This window comes from Buteo buteo, chromosome Z, assembly GCF_964188355.1.
Source record: "Buteo buteo chromosome Z, bButBut1.hap1.1, whole genome shotgun sequence".
Lineage (NCBI taxonomy): Eukaryota > Metazoa > Chordata > Aves > Accipitriformes > Accipitridae > Buteo > Buteo buteo.
The window spans coordinates 37,364,185-37,379,317 of NC_134204.1; the positions used below are offsets into that span (position 1 = coordinate 37,364,185).

Genomic DNA, 15,133 nt, shown 5'->3' on the forward strand with positions numbered 1-15,133 from the left:
CGGGGATAGCCACCCGGGGCGGGGGGGGGGGGGCCGTACAGAGCGAGCGCGCACCCTGGTGCTGCGGGGGCTCCGGGGGGGGCGCACCCTGGTGGGGCGACCGTTGGGTCCGGCCGTTCGAACGCGCGTGTGGGGACGCTGCCCGCCAACTGAGGGGGCGGCGGGGACGCCAGGGCGGGGGACCCCCGGGCCGGCGGGGGACCCCCGCGCCGGCGGGAGCCCCGAGGCCCCCAACCCCGCTCCGCGGCGGGCGGCTGCCGGGGCGGCCAACACCTGGGGGGGGGACGGGGGGCGGTGGCGAGGGGCGGCCCCGCGCGCCCGCTGGAAGGCGGTGCGTCCCGCCCTGACGTCACGGCGCCCCCGCACCGCCGCCGTCTGGCAGCCTCCGCCGGGCAGCGCGAGCGGCGCGGGCAGGTGGCGTGCCCCGGAGGCGGCGGCGGCGGCGGCGGGATCACCGCATCGCCCTTCGGCTCCCCTCGCCTCGGCTGCAGCGCGCCGGCCTCGCCATGTCGGTGGCCGGGCTCAAGAAGCAGTTCCACAAAGCGACCCAGGTAGCCGCCGGCCCCGCCCCCGCCCCGCGCGGCGAGGGGTGCGCGTGGGGCGCGCGCGTGGGCGCGCGGTGCCCGGCTGCGCGCTGGGGTGCCCGGCGGCGCGCTCGTCGGCTGCGCGGTGCCGGGCTGCGTGGTCTCGGCTGTGCGCCGGGCGCCCCCGCGCGTGCGTGGGCGCGCGGGGGTGTGCGCGCATGTGCGCGGGCGTGTGTGGTGCGCGAGCGTGCAGGGGCTCCCACGGTGCGCGGCGGCGCGTGGTGCGCGAGTGGTCCGCGGGTTTGCGTGGAGGGGCGGGAGTGTGCGCGCTGCGGGAGCGTGCGCGGGCGCGGGTGGGACTGCGCGGGTGTCCGGGGGTTTGCGTGTGTGTGCGTGCTCGCTTTTCCGTGAGTGCCTGGGCTGCACGGTGCACGCGTGCGGAGGGCCCGGCGTTGCCGTCCGGCTGCAGGGGCTCCCCGCGCCCCCCCCCCCCCCCCCCCCCCGCGGTCCTCGGCCGCGCTGCGGCAGGCGGGCTTGGGGGCTCCCGGGGCGCGGGAGCGCGTCCTGGGCTCCCCGCCGGGGCCAGCGCGGGCACGGAGGGGGCTGCGAGGCTGCGGGGGTGGCCGCGGGGGCAGATACCCGCCGGGGGCCTCGGATCTGCTTTACCGAGGTCTGTGCGCCGTGTTTTCGTCGGCGTTTCCTTGGCCTGACTTTGTAAATCAGCAATAAACGTGACCTTTGTTTGTTTGTTTGTTTGTTTTCTGGCTCCAGACGGCAGCTGCAATCTGAATAATGGGGTTTGGTCCCGTTGCTTTAGGCAGGGTGTGATATTGCAGGAAGGTCAGGCGGGATGTTTCACCAGTCTTCGAGTTGTTTCATAATACAAAAGCTGTCCGTTACAGTCCGTAAGAGTACAGTTTCTGAGTCAGGTTCTGACTCAGTGTGCTTTGGGGATAAATCTAAAATGATTTCATAGAAGTCAGGCGAATTTGTTTGGATTTAGAGATTTGAGACCAAGACCAGTGTAATGTGCCTTTTTTTGTTGTTGTTGTTGTTGTTGTTTGCAACTAAGTACAAGATCCCCGGTTATTTCCTGCTAATTGTCACTGCAGGCATCTTCAGGTAACGGTCTTGGTCACTGTAAGCAGTCTGTAGCCGCAGGCGTTAGGCTTTTCAACACCCGTGTTTTTCCCTTTCTCATCCATCTTGTCTCTTTCATCTCATCTTTTGTTGCACTGTGGGGAAGTGTTCCTGAAAGAATGGTCCCTAATACGAGAATTCGTCCAAATTCCGATTCTCCATGCCTTGCAATTACACCGATACCCATTATGACTCTGAATGCAGTGGGGTATGTCAAGTCCTGCACGGGCCCATGCAGGCATCGAATGACGACGTTGTGTCTCACCTTTCATACCAAATTGTGCTGCATCATTGGTAAAATAAGCTCCACAAGAAACCTGCTGTACTCACGACAGATGCGGTGAGGAGCAGTTAAGAGTGCCTGAGCCCATCCTGCAGCACCCATCTGCTGCTGCTACTACTTTGTTATTTCTCCCCCCTACCTACAGTGCTATCAGAAGGCCAGGAATCATCATTGCTGCACTGAGTTCTGGTACCGAAAATAAGAATTACAGTGTCTGTGTCATCCAAATTTAAGAAGCAGGCAAGTAGAAGTTCACTTTTTAATAATAGAAGTCTCAGTTCTCCATTATTGTAAGCTAATGAGTACGCCTCTGCAGCAGCAGAGGTAAACATCTTTTTTGGAGGGAGCATGGTGTGAAAGAGGTCTGTGATGCTGTTCTGTCCTTCAGATGACACTCTCACACTGACTGTCAGCAATACTTCAGGAAGGAAGAGTTTTAGCTGGCTGGAACCAAAATATCAAGTTTTTGATGCCAGATGCAGCAGCCTGACATCAGATGACCCAGGGATTTTTGGGCCCAGCCTTGACTTTCACAGACTGTATGCAGGCCATGAAGACACATTCATGTATGAGAATGATTCACAAGTAGGTTGATCTGTTTATTGGCTGTTTTCAGTATGAGTGAGAAATCCAGGACTTAGTCATGCTGACCTTACTCTAGGGAATAATCCTATTGGCTAGGGATTAATCCCTAGGTGAAATATGGATTGACACTGCCAGTATGAATAAAGCTTCCCAGATAGGACCAAACAAATTGGAACTTCTAAAAATTCTGAATTATTCCTCTGATTCTTATTCACATAAGAATTTGTGTGTGATGTGCTGTCATAATAGGGTCCTAAATCATACCGACAACAACTTCAAATTATTTCTCAGGTTGCTGTGTCCTTTAACCCAGTTTAGCATTGTGAATTCTTGAAGTCTCTGGTGTAGTTTCTTTCTGTCTTTAATGCTATTATTGTTGTAACATTTGTATGCCTTACACACAGAGAGTTTATGATTATAAGCGTACAATTTACTAATACAAAATACAGTTCTAGTTAGAATTATAAAGATTTGTGGCACAATTTAAATGTTATGAAAAAGTTTTTCTTTCATCCAGAAGTCTGCTTCCCATAGCATAACTTAAAATTATGTGACTTCCATGTCTGGATTGTTTTATACAATGCAAGCATTTTGTTTTCATTCATCATTTTTTGACTTGTAAAATGTGAAACTAACCTGCATGAAATACTGCCATTCTGTTTTTTACTAGAAGCCATGCTGAAGAACTTAATACCTGTCAAATTCTATGGACCGACTGCAGCAGCAGTGAGTCATTGAAAAGTGGGAGGAAACTTCGCTCCTTCTAGAATGAATGGAGTGTTCACCCTTTTGCCTTTTAACCGTTCTACCTCTGTGCAGCATTATAAAGTTTAGAAGAAATATTCCTGAGTTTGTAAAAGGAGGGTGAGTCTGGGAAGTCATGACATTCATGCAGAGTTACAAGACGTTAGACTGACAAGTATGGAGCAGGTTAGATTATTCATTTACCGCTGTTACCCACAGAGCACCTAAGAAGAAGTAACCCTGTTTGAATGTTAACTGTGCTGCTGCAAATCTGTCAGACTGTCAGACATCCTGGAGCTAAGAAGATTGCTCCAAAGAGTGTTCTTCCAGAAGTGGTCCCTTTTTATTTAGGCATGCTAACTCCTCTACCATTAGTGCTATGTCAGTGTGACCGAGAGACTGTTGCTTCCTACACGTTTGTGTACAGTTTTAAAACCACCAGTATCATTTTGGGTCATGCAGATTTGACAGTCTGGGGCATTTGAACAGACTTCTTTTGAAATAGCATGAGCTTTGTTTCCACATGACTGCATAAATTGCATAATATGGCTCTTGTGAGGCACACTCAAGCTTTCAGAAAATAATAATTTCATAGGGAAAGAAATGAACAAAAATGCTGGGAATGGCCACATTCGAGGTTTGCCTGGGAAGCACTGAATAAATGTGACCAACATTTAAATAGCGGTCCAAATGTAGTAATTTGAACCAAAAGTCAGTAATACGATTTATTTTCTCTGTATTCTGCTTTTATGATACAACTGTTTTAATTTGTCTTAACACTGAGACAGAAGTCATCAGTTTATACAGTTTTATAGAGAAACAGGTTTATTACTGAAACAAACAGCTGAAGAAGCGACTTCCACTCCACTCATAGTTGTCAGTAGCTTGTTACATGCCCTGACTTCTAGGTGGAAACTGTCACGCTTCCCTCTTTAACAAGGCAGCCTGTGAAGTAAGGGTTTGAGCCTAGTGTTGAATAAGAAGCAAATAAGACACCTGCCTTGCTGTGCTATTACCCACATAGCACAAAATCCTGTGGGCTTCATAGGGATTCTGCATTGATTCAAATCTGTCTACGTAGGTTCATTTGCAAAAGAGAGCACATTAGGGTTGAGGCAGAGTTTGAAAACATTGATAATCTGTTTTGGAAGCGTCCTGGAAGAGCATCTGCTTTATTAGCATGGATCCACCAAACCTTCTGAGTGTGTGGCATCACCATAAACTCGTGAGCAGTTCCATTAAAATCAGTGGGAATATGAGTACGATGGAAATTAATCTCCTTGTCAAATGATTTTTATATTGTGGTTCATCTAGCTGAATGTTTTTTAAATTCCTTGGTCAGAAGTGTGTAAAATAATTTTCACTGGAATGGGTGAAGCAAGCCTACTTTATGCATAACGTGTTTTCTACACATGCTAGACTGTCAAACTGCAACTAACCAATTGTTACAATTCCTTTCATACTGATAGAGAAAGTGGACAGTGATGTGTTGATACCAGTATTTTCCTAAATCTCCATCAAGCCCCATATTCATAGTATGTTCCTAACTGTCCCGCAGTGTTGAGTGGGACCTGTGCGTGCTTGCCACCAAGGCTTTTCCAGTGAAAGCACCACACCTGTCTGTTCCAGCTGACTGTGATAGAAGCTGGACTCACACTGGGACAGCCTATCTCCTTCCATGTTTCCTCTCAGCCTTACCCACCAAATTATGGTCAGTTCCCATGTGTCTATGTGAGCTGGTCTGGGAAGTTGGACAGTGCTATACTTCTCCTAGTGTGGCTGCTGCACTGTGTGTTGCTTATGTTGTACTTAAAGACCTCCCTCCTCCTGTGGCATGGAAACTTGTGAGCAGGTGGAGGAAAGAGGGGAGTTGTTTGCAGAGTGGTGTGGCTCTGAGGACAGTGCCCAAACAGGCTGTCAGAAACTTCTCTTCAAGAGCCATGTACCACCAGCAGTCTGTTGGTGTCTCTCAGTGCGGAGTGGTACAATTTGAGATCAAGGAGAGGGAGCAAATTTTTGATCTGGGAATAAAGAATATTTTTAGAAAAAATATTTACTTAATGGTGGAGGGGATTATGTCCACAGCAGGCAGGGAAATTCCTTTTCTTTGGGCACTCTAGCTTGATTGCCAGATACAGCGTTCACATTTGGCATCATTCCCATGTGTGCTTTTATTGATATTACATAATTGAAAGGGTGAAAAATTGACCTTAATCTAAATTGCCCTTTAGTTGAATACTGTGTAACCCTCCCTAGCTGTTTATGGCTTAAACAGTCAGCTCCAATTTCTAACCCTGTTTCTAAATCTAATTGGAAGAACTGCTGCTTTGTGTACAAAAAAGATAATGGCTTGTTTTTTGGGGAGGATTTCTCAAGTATCTGTCACTGCAGTAGCAGTTTCCATTTGTATGTATGTATGTAATAAAGCTGGAGCACTGGAGCACTGACTGACACCCATCTGCAGTTTTTCTCCCAGTGATCTGTGGAGGCAAAGAGTATATCTGTGGACACTGCTCAAAACACAGCCTGCATCAGATTTTTGGTTTATATCTTGACTTTCATCTTTGCTAGAAGTATTACACAGCAAGGAAGAACTAGCTGCTCTTGGTCATTCGTGCAAAACAGTGTCTAAGATTTAAATGTGCCCTCATGACTAGCATACTGATTGATCGCATGCTTCATAAAAGTGCTGAAGCAGCATGAACAGTTTTAACCAAAGCAGATTTTGCAGAGGTTACCGTGCTGAAGATTTTGTAGTTTTACATAGCTGTCGAGTGGAAGTGTAAGAGAGGTGCTGGGGTGGTCTTACACATTTGTTGTGGAGGATGGAGGGTCAAGGAGCTTGAACACTGACTGTCATGATCTAGTAGCGTGCCAGTGAAGTCTTTGACTTTTAAAAGCTCAGCAGGAGGGAAGGACTTGAAAATATGCTTTGCAGGCCACAAGGATCTGTTGCCACTCTGTGAGTACATCTGAAGAGAAATTGTGAATAGACAGCATTCGGTGGGAAGTGCCCTGATGAAGCAGGCCCTTGGCCCTCTTCTCAGTGAAAGTCTGTGGTACCCTCAGGGGCAGCCGAAAGCATCCTTCCGAACTCTTCTTCTGGAACTAAAAAGTATTGCTTTGTGCTGCTTTCCGGCAACTTCTGTGACTCTGGTCTTCATTTTCTTCTGACTTAGTGGTCTCTGATGGTCAATGGTGGTGCTGATCCTCTCTTAAGTACATGGAGGTATGCAGACTAAAGAAAACTGAGCTGCGGTGTGGTATTACTGTAATGATCTTTGCCACAGCAGAATCACCTAGCCTTCAGTGCTTATCTAATCCTGCACTTAATCTTGGAGGCAAAATAGTAGCTTTTTTAAAACCTCAGGTTATAGCACATGTCAGAGGAATCCATCCAACCTGTCACAGAAGTGATAGGAATTAAAATAACTTTTTTTTTTTTTTTTATCCTGAAGCGGAGAAAAAAGATGGAAATTCATATTTACTGCGCTAACATTTTTCACAAGCTATCCCTTTATGGAGGGTCTATCGACCTGCATGGGAGAAAATAAAAAATAAGAAGTGGCTATTTGAAGTTTAGCATAATTTCACTTTGTCGGTGGGTGGAAACCAATGTGGCAGACCTAGACTGAATGATTCATGGATACATAGTTGTAATTGAGGTAATACTGATGATGCTCTTGTGCCCATGATGGCAGCTGTATCTATATAACTAAATAGTGTTTAAAAAAATTTCCTGTTATGTAGACTGAAATTGGGCTGAAGTAGTTGCAGCAGCACATGGGTCACACTGAGGGGCAGCAGTTTGGTCTCACCTTCTTTCTCCATCACCATTCCCCCACCAAAGAAGGGGATGTTACCTGATCCCAGCAAAGGTGCTGCTGAGGCAGGAGCAGTGTAACCTTGCTAGTGGCAGCCTGTAAAGGCGGCATGGTGTGTTGCCAGAGGGCCTTGTGAAAGAACAAGAAATTCAACCACTGGTTTGGCTAACAGGCCTATCACCAGGGGAGGGCTGGTGAAGTGAATCCACATCTATTTCAAAATAGATAGGTGCCACTAGCTAGGTTCATTGTCAGCAAAACAGCAGGTGTCATAGTGAGGTAATTTCCACTGGACTGTGTTTTGGTCATATGTTCCTTGGGTTTCTTATCACTTTGTCAAATGGAGATACTATACTGAATCCTTTGTAAGCAGAAGTTCTAAAATAGAGAAAAATGTTGGCTTCCTCCCCCCTTTTCCCCCTACTCTGAGGGCAGAAAAGCACTTTACACTGTGAAAATGTTTACATCCTCCTCTTCCTTTTTCATCTTTTTGTGGATTTCAGTTTGAGTTTTTAATAATTTATGTTATTTATTCATTTTTCTATCAATTGTTATTTTTTTGATTGCCTAAATTCCAGTTCCCAGTGGCTGCAAAATGTCTTTAAATGTGAAAGCAATTTATCTAAACATTTCAAAATAGGACTTGTATTTCACCTTTGTGTTAAGAAATTTGGTTAGTGTTGTGCAGTAACACTGGGGACACAGTTTATTTTCCATTTTAAAATATCATTACGCACTGGACATCACTTTTGTTCTGATTCTGTGGGGAAGAGAGCCACCACAACAAAACAGGGTGATAACAGAACATGTTCCAAAAGAGATTAAGGTGGGATTTTTTTTCCCTAGAAAGAAAATTGAAAATTCTCCTGAAAACTATTCTTGATTTCATCTTCTATGACTTTCAGTAGACTACCAGGACGTGCTCTTTTAAGCAGCAGTAGCCAATTAGATATTTTTGCTGAGTTCTTTCCCAGTCTGTATGATTTTCAGCCTTCAAGGTATGTGCCAAAGAATCCTTTTCATGCAAAATCAATCTAGATGCAGCAATCCAGTTAATAATTCATAAGGTATAAATGTCAAAAATAGTGTTTGTCTTTCCAGATGAGTCACTTAGAGCTTGGCTGTCTTGGAAAGTTATGGCACCATAATTTAAGGATTGAATTTGCAGTGCTGCAATTTTACAAGTATAACTCCACAATGGATGGGTTTCTTTCTGCCAGTAGAAGAACAGCTTTTCAACTTCATTGATTTTGTTTGGAAAGCAATCTGAGGACAGCAGACTGAGCCCTATCCTTCCATTGGAATGACTGTTTGCATAGAACTGGTCAAGGCATTAGAGATGAGCAGTTAGTGTATTTTTCTCAACTAATTTACCAGCTAAATTTGTGTTTCTCTAGGAATGCTATCTTTGTCATCAAAACAGAGTTAGTTAAACCTGGGTCTTGCTCCAGTTGAAGTGAAATGAGGTTTCAGTACTTAGGAGCAAGTCCTAAGTGAGTTTTCTGTTGGTTGCTTCATCCCATTTCTAGCATTGGCCAGGAATGAGTGGAATTTGATTTTACTTTCTACTGTTATGAAGGGAAATAAGAACTTCTAAAATAGAGCTGAGGCACCATGAATGTTCAACAATATGCAAATATTTTTAAGAACCAAAACACTTGAATGTGGAAATGTGCCTTGACATGCAGAATAACCACACGTGTACATGGTTTACTGATTAGACTCCATCCCCCAAGGAGCCTTCCACTAGCATTAACAAATGGAAGTTTGTCTCTCAGGAAGGATGGCTGCATCTTACCTCTATTGTTTATGGTCTAAATTTCATAGAATCATAGAATCGTTTAGGTTGGAAAAGACCTTTAAGATCGTCAAGTCCAACCATCAACCCACCATCACCATGCCCACTAAACCATGTCCTGAAGTACCACCTCTACACATTTTTTGAACACCTCCAGGGATGGTGGCTCTACCACTTCCCTGGGTAGCCTGTTCCAATGCCTGACAACCCTTTCAGTAAAGAAATTTTTTCTCATATCCAATCTAAACCTCCCCTGGTGCAACTTGAGGCCGTTTCCTCTCAGCCTATCACTAGTTACTTGATAGAAGAGACCAGTACCCACCTCACTACAACCTCCTTTCAGGTTCCTTGGTTTTTAAAATACGACCATGTTGCTCTGAGGCTGACAGGGAAATCTCCTTCCTTTTCCACAGAAGTGCTGAAAAACATCTTGCCATATATGAGGCAAATCTGTCAGAATTGGGTATGACTGTTGCAAGCAGTAGGCATAATACGCCATACATCTGGCCTGTCTTAAGTATAGACAGGTAAAATATGAGTTTCTGGAGGAGAGGAAGACTTAATTGCTGAAAGCAGAGGCAAGCTTAGATAGATAATGTAGATTTTTAACTTTTTTATGCAGAAGAATATATTTTCCTCTGTCAGTTTTGTCCAGTTTGTTTCACCTATGCAAACTGCTACAAAAAGGGAACATGGCAGCAAAAGTTAAGCTTTGCATGGTAGGAATGGGGTTCTCTTACTAAAGTAAGAGCCACAAATATCTGATATCAAAAGACACATGACTTCTTTTCTTTGTTTTGCAATGTTGTAATTAAAAATAATTTAACTCAGAGTGATTTGAGACCTGTGATTTTCACATCCCTCCTCAAAGGTCTGGATTGGCACGTTTCAGAATGGCTGCACTTTGATGGCCAAAAAACCTCTAACACTTGAAATAGACTATAGAACTTTTGGTGTTCTCTGGAGAGTAGTCTCGTTTTTATTTAACTGTAAAGATGGTTGGGAGTAAGATACCTAAAAGGAAGATGAACAAGGATGAAAGAGTGGGGAGGTCTGCAACAGGAATCCTTGAAAACTGAGCAGAGGCAGATTCTGTTATGTGGTATGTATGGATAACTCTGACTAGAGGCAGAAGAAATGACAGACATCAGTGAATGAAGCCAGCACTTGCTATTTCCTGCTTCATTGGCCTACTGTATCCAGAATCCTCAGTTCCTGATCTGGACACTGTGATACTGTGTATTGATCCAGCCCAGCAGAAAAGACGATCAGTGTTCCCAAAAGACATACAGCCTAAATAACACCACTGGGTTAAAGAGGTCAGTGTGGATTTAGTGGTGTCTGTCAGTATAGGTGGAATCAAATGTGACTAAGGAGGAGAAAAGCCAATGTTGTTTCTAAGATGATGAGCCCATCTGTTGCACATTTCCTGTCTCAAGGGGAGAAAGAATAAGGAAAAGGAAATACTCCTCCACTGCCCTGATTTGGGGGTAGTCTTTCAACAAAAACTGCTGGACAGTCACTGGAAAATAAGCTCTCCATGACTCAGGTGCTTGTTCCTTCCCCTAGGAAGAGTTTGCTCTCCTGAGCAGGCTGTCAGAATCTTTATGTTTTGCACATGGGAAGTTTCCCCAGTGCTGACTGCCAAAGGTTCTGCTAGGTTTTGATCAGCAAAGTGCCTGCTTCAAACCTTTCACTCATTCAAACACTTCAAAACTGTGCTGGGCAGAAGCTGATCTCTGTGTTAGCGTATTCCTGGGGCTCTCTGCAATGCCATGACGTCTGTGCTGGGGCCTGCAGTGCTGTCAGTGACTGAAAGTACCTGGCTAGGTTGCAAAGGCAAAATGCAGTAACATACTTACTAGCTATGCAGACATATGGCTTTTCTTGATTAAAGGCAAGATTGTCCCAGTTTGTCTTACTTCTCCATAACCCTGATATAGGTAGAAGACTCTGTTACTTTAATGCGAGAAAGCATTGGTGCAGATTCTAAGATAAGAGTTTCAGTCTATCTTTAGGAAAGGAGCTATCCTTCTGCTTTGTGCTGCTCAGTGCTTAACGTAAGTGACGAAATTTTATATCCGCCTTCCCCATATCACCATTAATCGCTGGACATAGGTGTGTTTGGCGTGCTTAAGGTCTAGAAGGCCACAGCTCCAGGAGCTGGGGTTTTGGCCGTTGTACTTCTTGACGCACATCCCAGATGTACTGGTCAGGAAAGCAGCCAAGCATGCTTGGGTTGAGTTTCTGACTGGGACCTACTGGTACCCCTGCAGAATCCATTTTAATAATAAAATAAGTTTCTGAGATAAAAACAAATTGGAATGCGGTTGGACTTAAATTTGAAAATATCTGCCAAACTATAGGAGAAATCTCAGTGATGTCCAAGGGCTGGCCTTACTCTCATTTCTGTTGCTGTAATTTTGGCACTAGTAGGATAATTGCTGATTTACTCCTCTCATCTTGAGAACAAGACCACTTCCCAAATCATACATGAAAATCAGCTATATGGCATTTCTAGCAACTTTTATAAAAATCAGACAGTCTTCCTGACCAGTTTCAGAAGGTTCTCTAGGGACACGCAGACATGTGCTGTTATATCTTGTTCACTTGCGTTCTGTGAAGGACTTTTTCTCTTTCTTCTTCCACATCACATTGGAGCAAGAGAGGTTTGAAAATGTAATGAAGATGCAATAAAACAGACTATTCTAGTTCCATATTTTTCTTATTTGTGTTTGCAGATTAACTACACTTGTGTCCAGGGAAACTTCTTGATCTGCAAGAACTGAAACAGATTCACTGCTGTAAACTTTTTTTTCCCTGATTTCCTCCTGATATTTCTTTGTGATACACCTTTGTAAAATATTATTACTGAGAATTGTATTTCTTTTAAATGCCATACTCATTTTCTTGCAATAAGATTGAAGTTGGGAAGGTAAATTAATCAGCTGGGGGAGAAGCCATGCATGTCAAATGAGCTTTTTGTTAAAGCATGAAGGCCAGATGAGGAGTTTTGAGTAACAATCCTGTGGATAGCTGAGCCAGAGGTGAAACCTGCTAGAATCTTAGAGCTTTTGAGAGCATGTGAAGGAGCAGGTAGCAGAGAGCCAGCAACAGAGAAGAGTGGGAGCAGGTGTTGACTTCACATGCTGTGTTTTAGGAATTTTATTAGCACTACACTGAGGACTTAACAGAAGAGCATGTGAGGAAGATTATGACTCTTTAATAGTTTTTTCTATTCTCTAATGCAATGTCATGTAAATAGTCATGGTAGGACAGCACACTGTGGCTGTATCACTGTCAGAGGTCAGCAGTTGGTTGAGGTGTCCGTTTTCTGGTTTAAAGTCTCCATTATTTCCCTTTAGAGTGACTGCGTTGGTGATTATAGATTTAAGATGTGCTGCATTGAAACTTAGTGGTGTGAATAAGCATGGATAAGCTAATGCCAGCTTGCTCCTTAGTATTCCCAGGTAAGAGCTGAGAGTGCTTTGAAGTGTTGTTGCCCTATTTTTGTTTGCATGGGCTCGTCTTGGAGGTTACCTTCTGGACACTGAAGAAGCAAGTAGTAGCCATTTCTGGCTTCCCTGTGCTAAGCTGTGGGGAAGCCTTGAGGGAAAGATACAGGAACTCAGTCTTATCCTATCATAGATAAACCTACCTCCCTGACAAAAAAGCCCAGGGATGAGGCGTGGGGGGTGGGCCGTGGGGGGAGAGACATAAAGAAATCAGAGGATAGTTACAGCAACTTTGTTTACACAACCCTCCCCAGCCAGTGCCAACAGGCAAAACTGCAGCGGGCTCTTCTGCAACCATTTCCCTTCCCACATCGCTGCCGACCAGGAGGGAGGAAAAACTGACCTTTGCCTCTTTTTCTCTGCCATCCTTTGACATCTGAGGAATTTCTGGCAGGTTTTGTGGGCCTAGTTTCCTCTGCACCATCTCGATGTCACCAAGGAGCTAGGACTTAAGCAATTAATTCATTGTGGCTACGGTTGTGACTCTTGGCCCTACTGAAATAAGGTGTCTGTTTTGCAGGCTGGAAGGGTTGGGGTTTGTTCTGATATCTTATTTATTCTTAAACAGCAAGTGTGCTGTCATTAACAACTGCTCTAAATTATGAAACAGTGCAGTATGGCTTTTAATGCTTAAATGTAATATTTAAAAGGTAGATAAATCAAAAAAGAAAAAAAATTAAAAATCGCAAAAGCAGGAGTTCTTGTAATATCAAAGGTCTTGCAAGCAAGCAATGCAAACCAAGACTTTCAGAAATTTTCGCAGAATTTACTACTGAGACTTCTTGCAAATGAACAATGGAGGTGACCTGGGTGTTGATAGGAGATGTTCACTAATATGTGTGCTATATGCCTTTACTCAGCAGCAAGAAATTATTCTGCAGACTAAATTCTGCTTATTTGGGGTATTTTGCTTACTTATTTTAAGTGTTCAGAGGTAATTTTTAACAAAGTTTTTGTTGTTGTTGTTTTTAATCAAGTGTTTTTGCAGCATATAATCCCAAACATTAAGAAAACATTACAGAATCAAGATATTTTAAAAATTAATAATGCTGTCTCCTTTTTCTTCTTATCTGAATTGTCTTGACTTCAGGGTTTAAATTTTCAGTTCTTTTAAGGGTAAAAGCTAATGTTTTGTTATAACCATATGATTATAAGACTTAAGAGTTTTGAGGGGAAAACGACACATAGCAAGAGAGAGATGACAGCCATTGCAAAGACCTGGCAATAATTCCTCTGAGCCATTTTCTCTCCATACAACTTACCTCTTCTGGGAGCAGTTCCAGTTTAAAATGCGTGCCAGATCTTTGATGGGTGCATAGTTGTGCCTGCTTGCCTTCTTTCAGATTGAGTGATGTAGCAGCGTGAACTTCTGAGGCTGTGTCTATGTTGGAAAGTAGTACAGTGCCAAAGGCATGGGTCTGTAGAACAAAACATTTGGTGCATAGGACGCAGTGTACCCCAGTGGAGATTTATGATTTTTTTCTAATTTGATTTTGGACTAACTCTAGTCTGGTCCTGTGGACTGAATGCCTGCTAGTGATTGAAGCATATTAGGTGAGCTCTTGGAGAAAGAATTCTCCTTCAGTTTCATTCAAAAGGAATCCAGTTCACATGCTGCAAGACTGCTCTGCAATCTAAATCATAGTGGAGGAAGTGGGGATGACCGTGAGATTTATTTTAAAAAGTTAACTCCTGATCTGCACTGAAATGCTAATGCCTCTGGAAAAGTACTTGGTAGTTGTTAAGCGTTTATCTTTTCAATTTATTTGCACTACTTAAAATACTTTCACAAGCCCAATGCTAGTGAAAACTGCAGGAAATATTTGAAGTCCAGGAGGGCTTTTCTATGTCATGTGAATATTTAAAGTCTTGTTTTCACACAGGTGTGAAAAGCTCTCTGTTCAGCTGATGGGTTGACTTGAGTTTTAAATTTACTAAATTGCTTGGCTACTACTGACTTCCTTTGCAAGCAAGGGTGCAGGTAGAAAAAAGAAGAAAAGTAAAATCATCCACAGGGAAAATAAATCATATAGATTTATGGATAGAGAGGGCTGTATTTTAAGAAACGGTGTAATAGTGAACAGATGTGGCAGAGCAGATTTCTTTACCTTGAGCGGATTTTAAAGAACTAGATTGTATCTTCTAAGGCACAGACCTACATGGGGACTGTTACAGAGCCATGAAATACTGAGAGGCTATTGACTCCTGAAAAGCAGCGTGTGATCTCTGGTGCTCTGGGTAACACTGCCATCTTGCCATCGAGGAGTATCCTTTTCAGCAGATCCAAGGAACTGAGTGCCATGCTACAGCACTGATTGTTCACGTCTCCAAGGTTTGGATCATGCAAGCCCAGGAGGCTGGGGAGGAACAACTGTGCTCTGTCATGAGCTCTGATATCTGCCTTAGTTGGCCTAAAAAGTAAAGGATTCTTAACCACTCCTTTCCTGCACACCCAGCTAAAAGCTGGGCAATAGATATTCCTAGTAACTAAGGGATCCCCACTGGCAGTGCAAGCTTTGCTCTCAATTCCTCTCCCTGTTTTGCATCACTTCTGTCTCGCCAGTATGCCAAAGCTGTGACACTGAAAAACCAGCTGCAAACTAGAGAGGAAACTCTGTGAATTCTTGATCTCTTGGTATGCCAAGAAGGAAGGCTATTGTAAATGTGTCCCTGAGGGCAAATGTCTGTTTATACTGTTTTTTACTGCTGTTACATATCTC

General features: G+C 44.2%; 1 protein-coding gene across 1 annotated transcript in view; it reads left to right on the forward strand.

The window, feature by feature from the left end:
* Positions 1–373: 373 nt before the first annotated feature.
* The window catches only part of SH3GL2 (SH3 domain containing GRB2 like 2, endophilin A1), a 103,909-nt gene continuing 89,149 nt past the window's right edge, over positions 374–15,133 (forward strand). Inside the window, exon 1 of the mRNA XM_075020587.1 lies at positions 374–551. Coding sequence (XP_074876688.1) covers positions 507–551 — 45 coding nt within the window. The 5' untranslated portion in view covers positions 374–506. The remainder of the gene's footprint in view (positions 552–15,133) is intronic.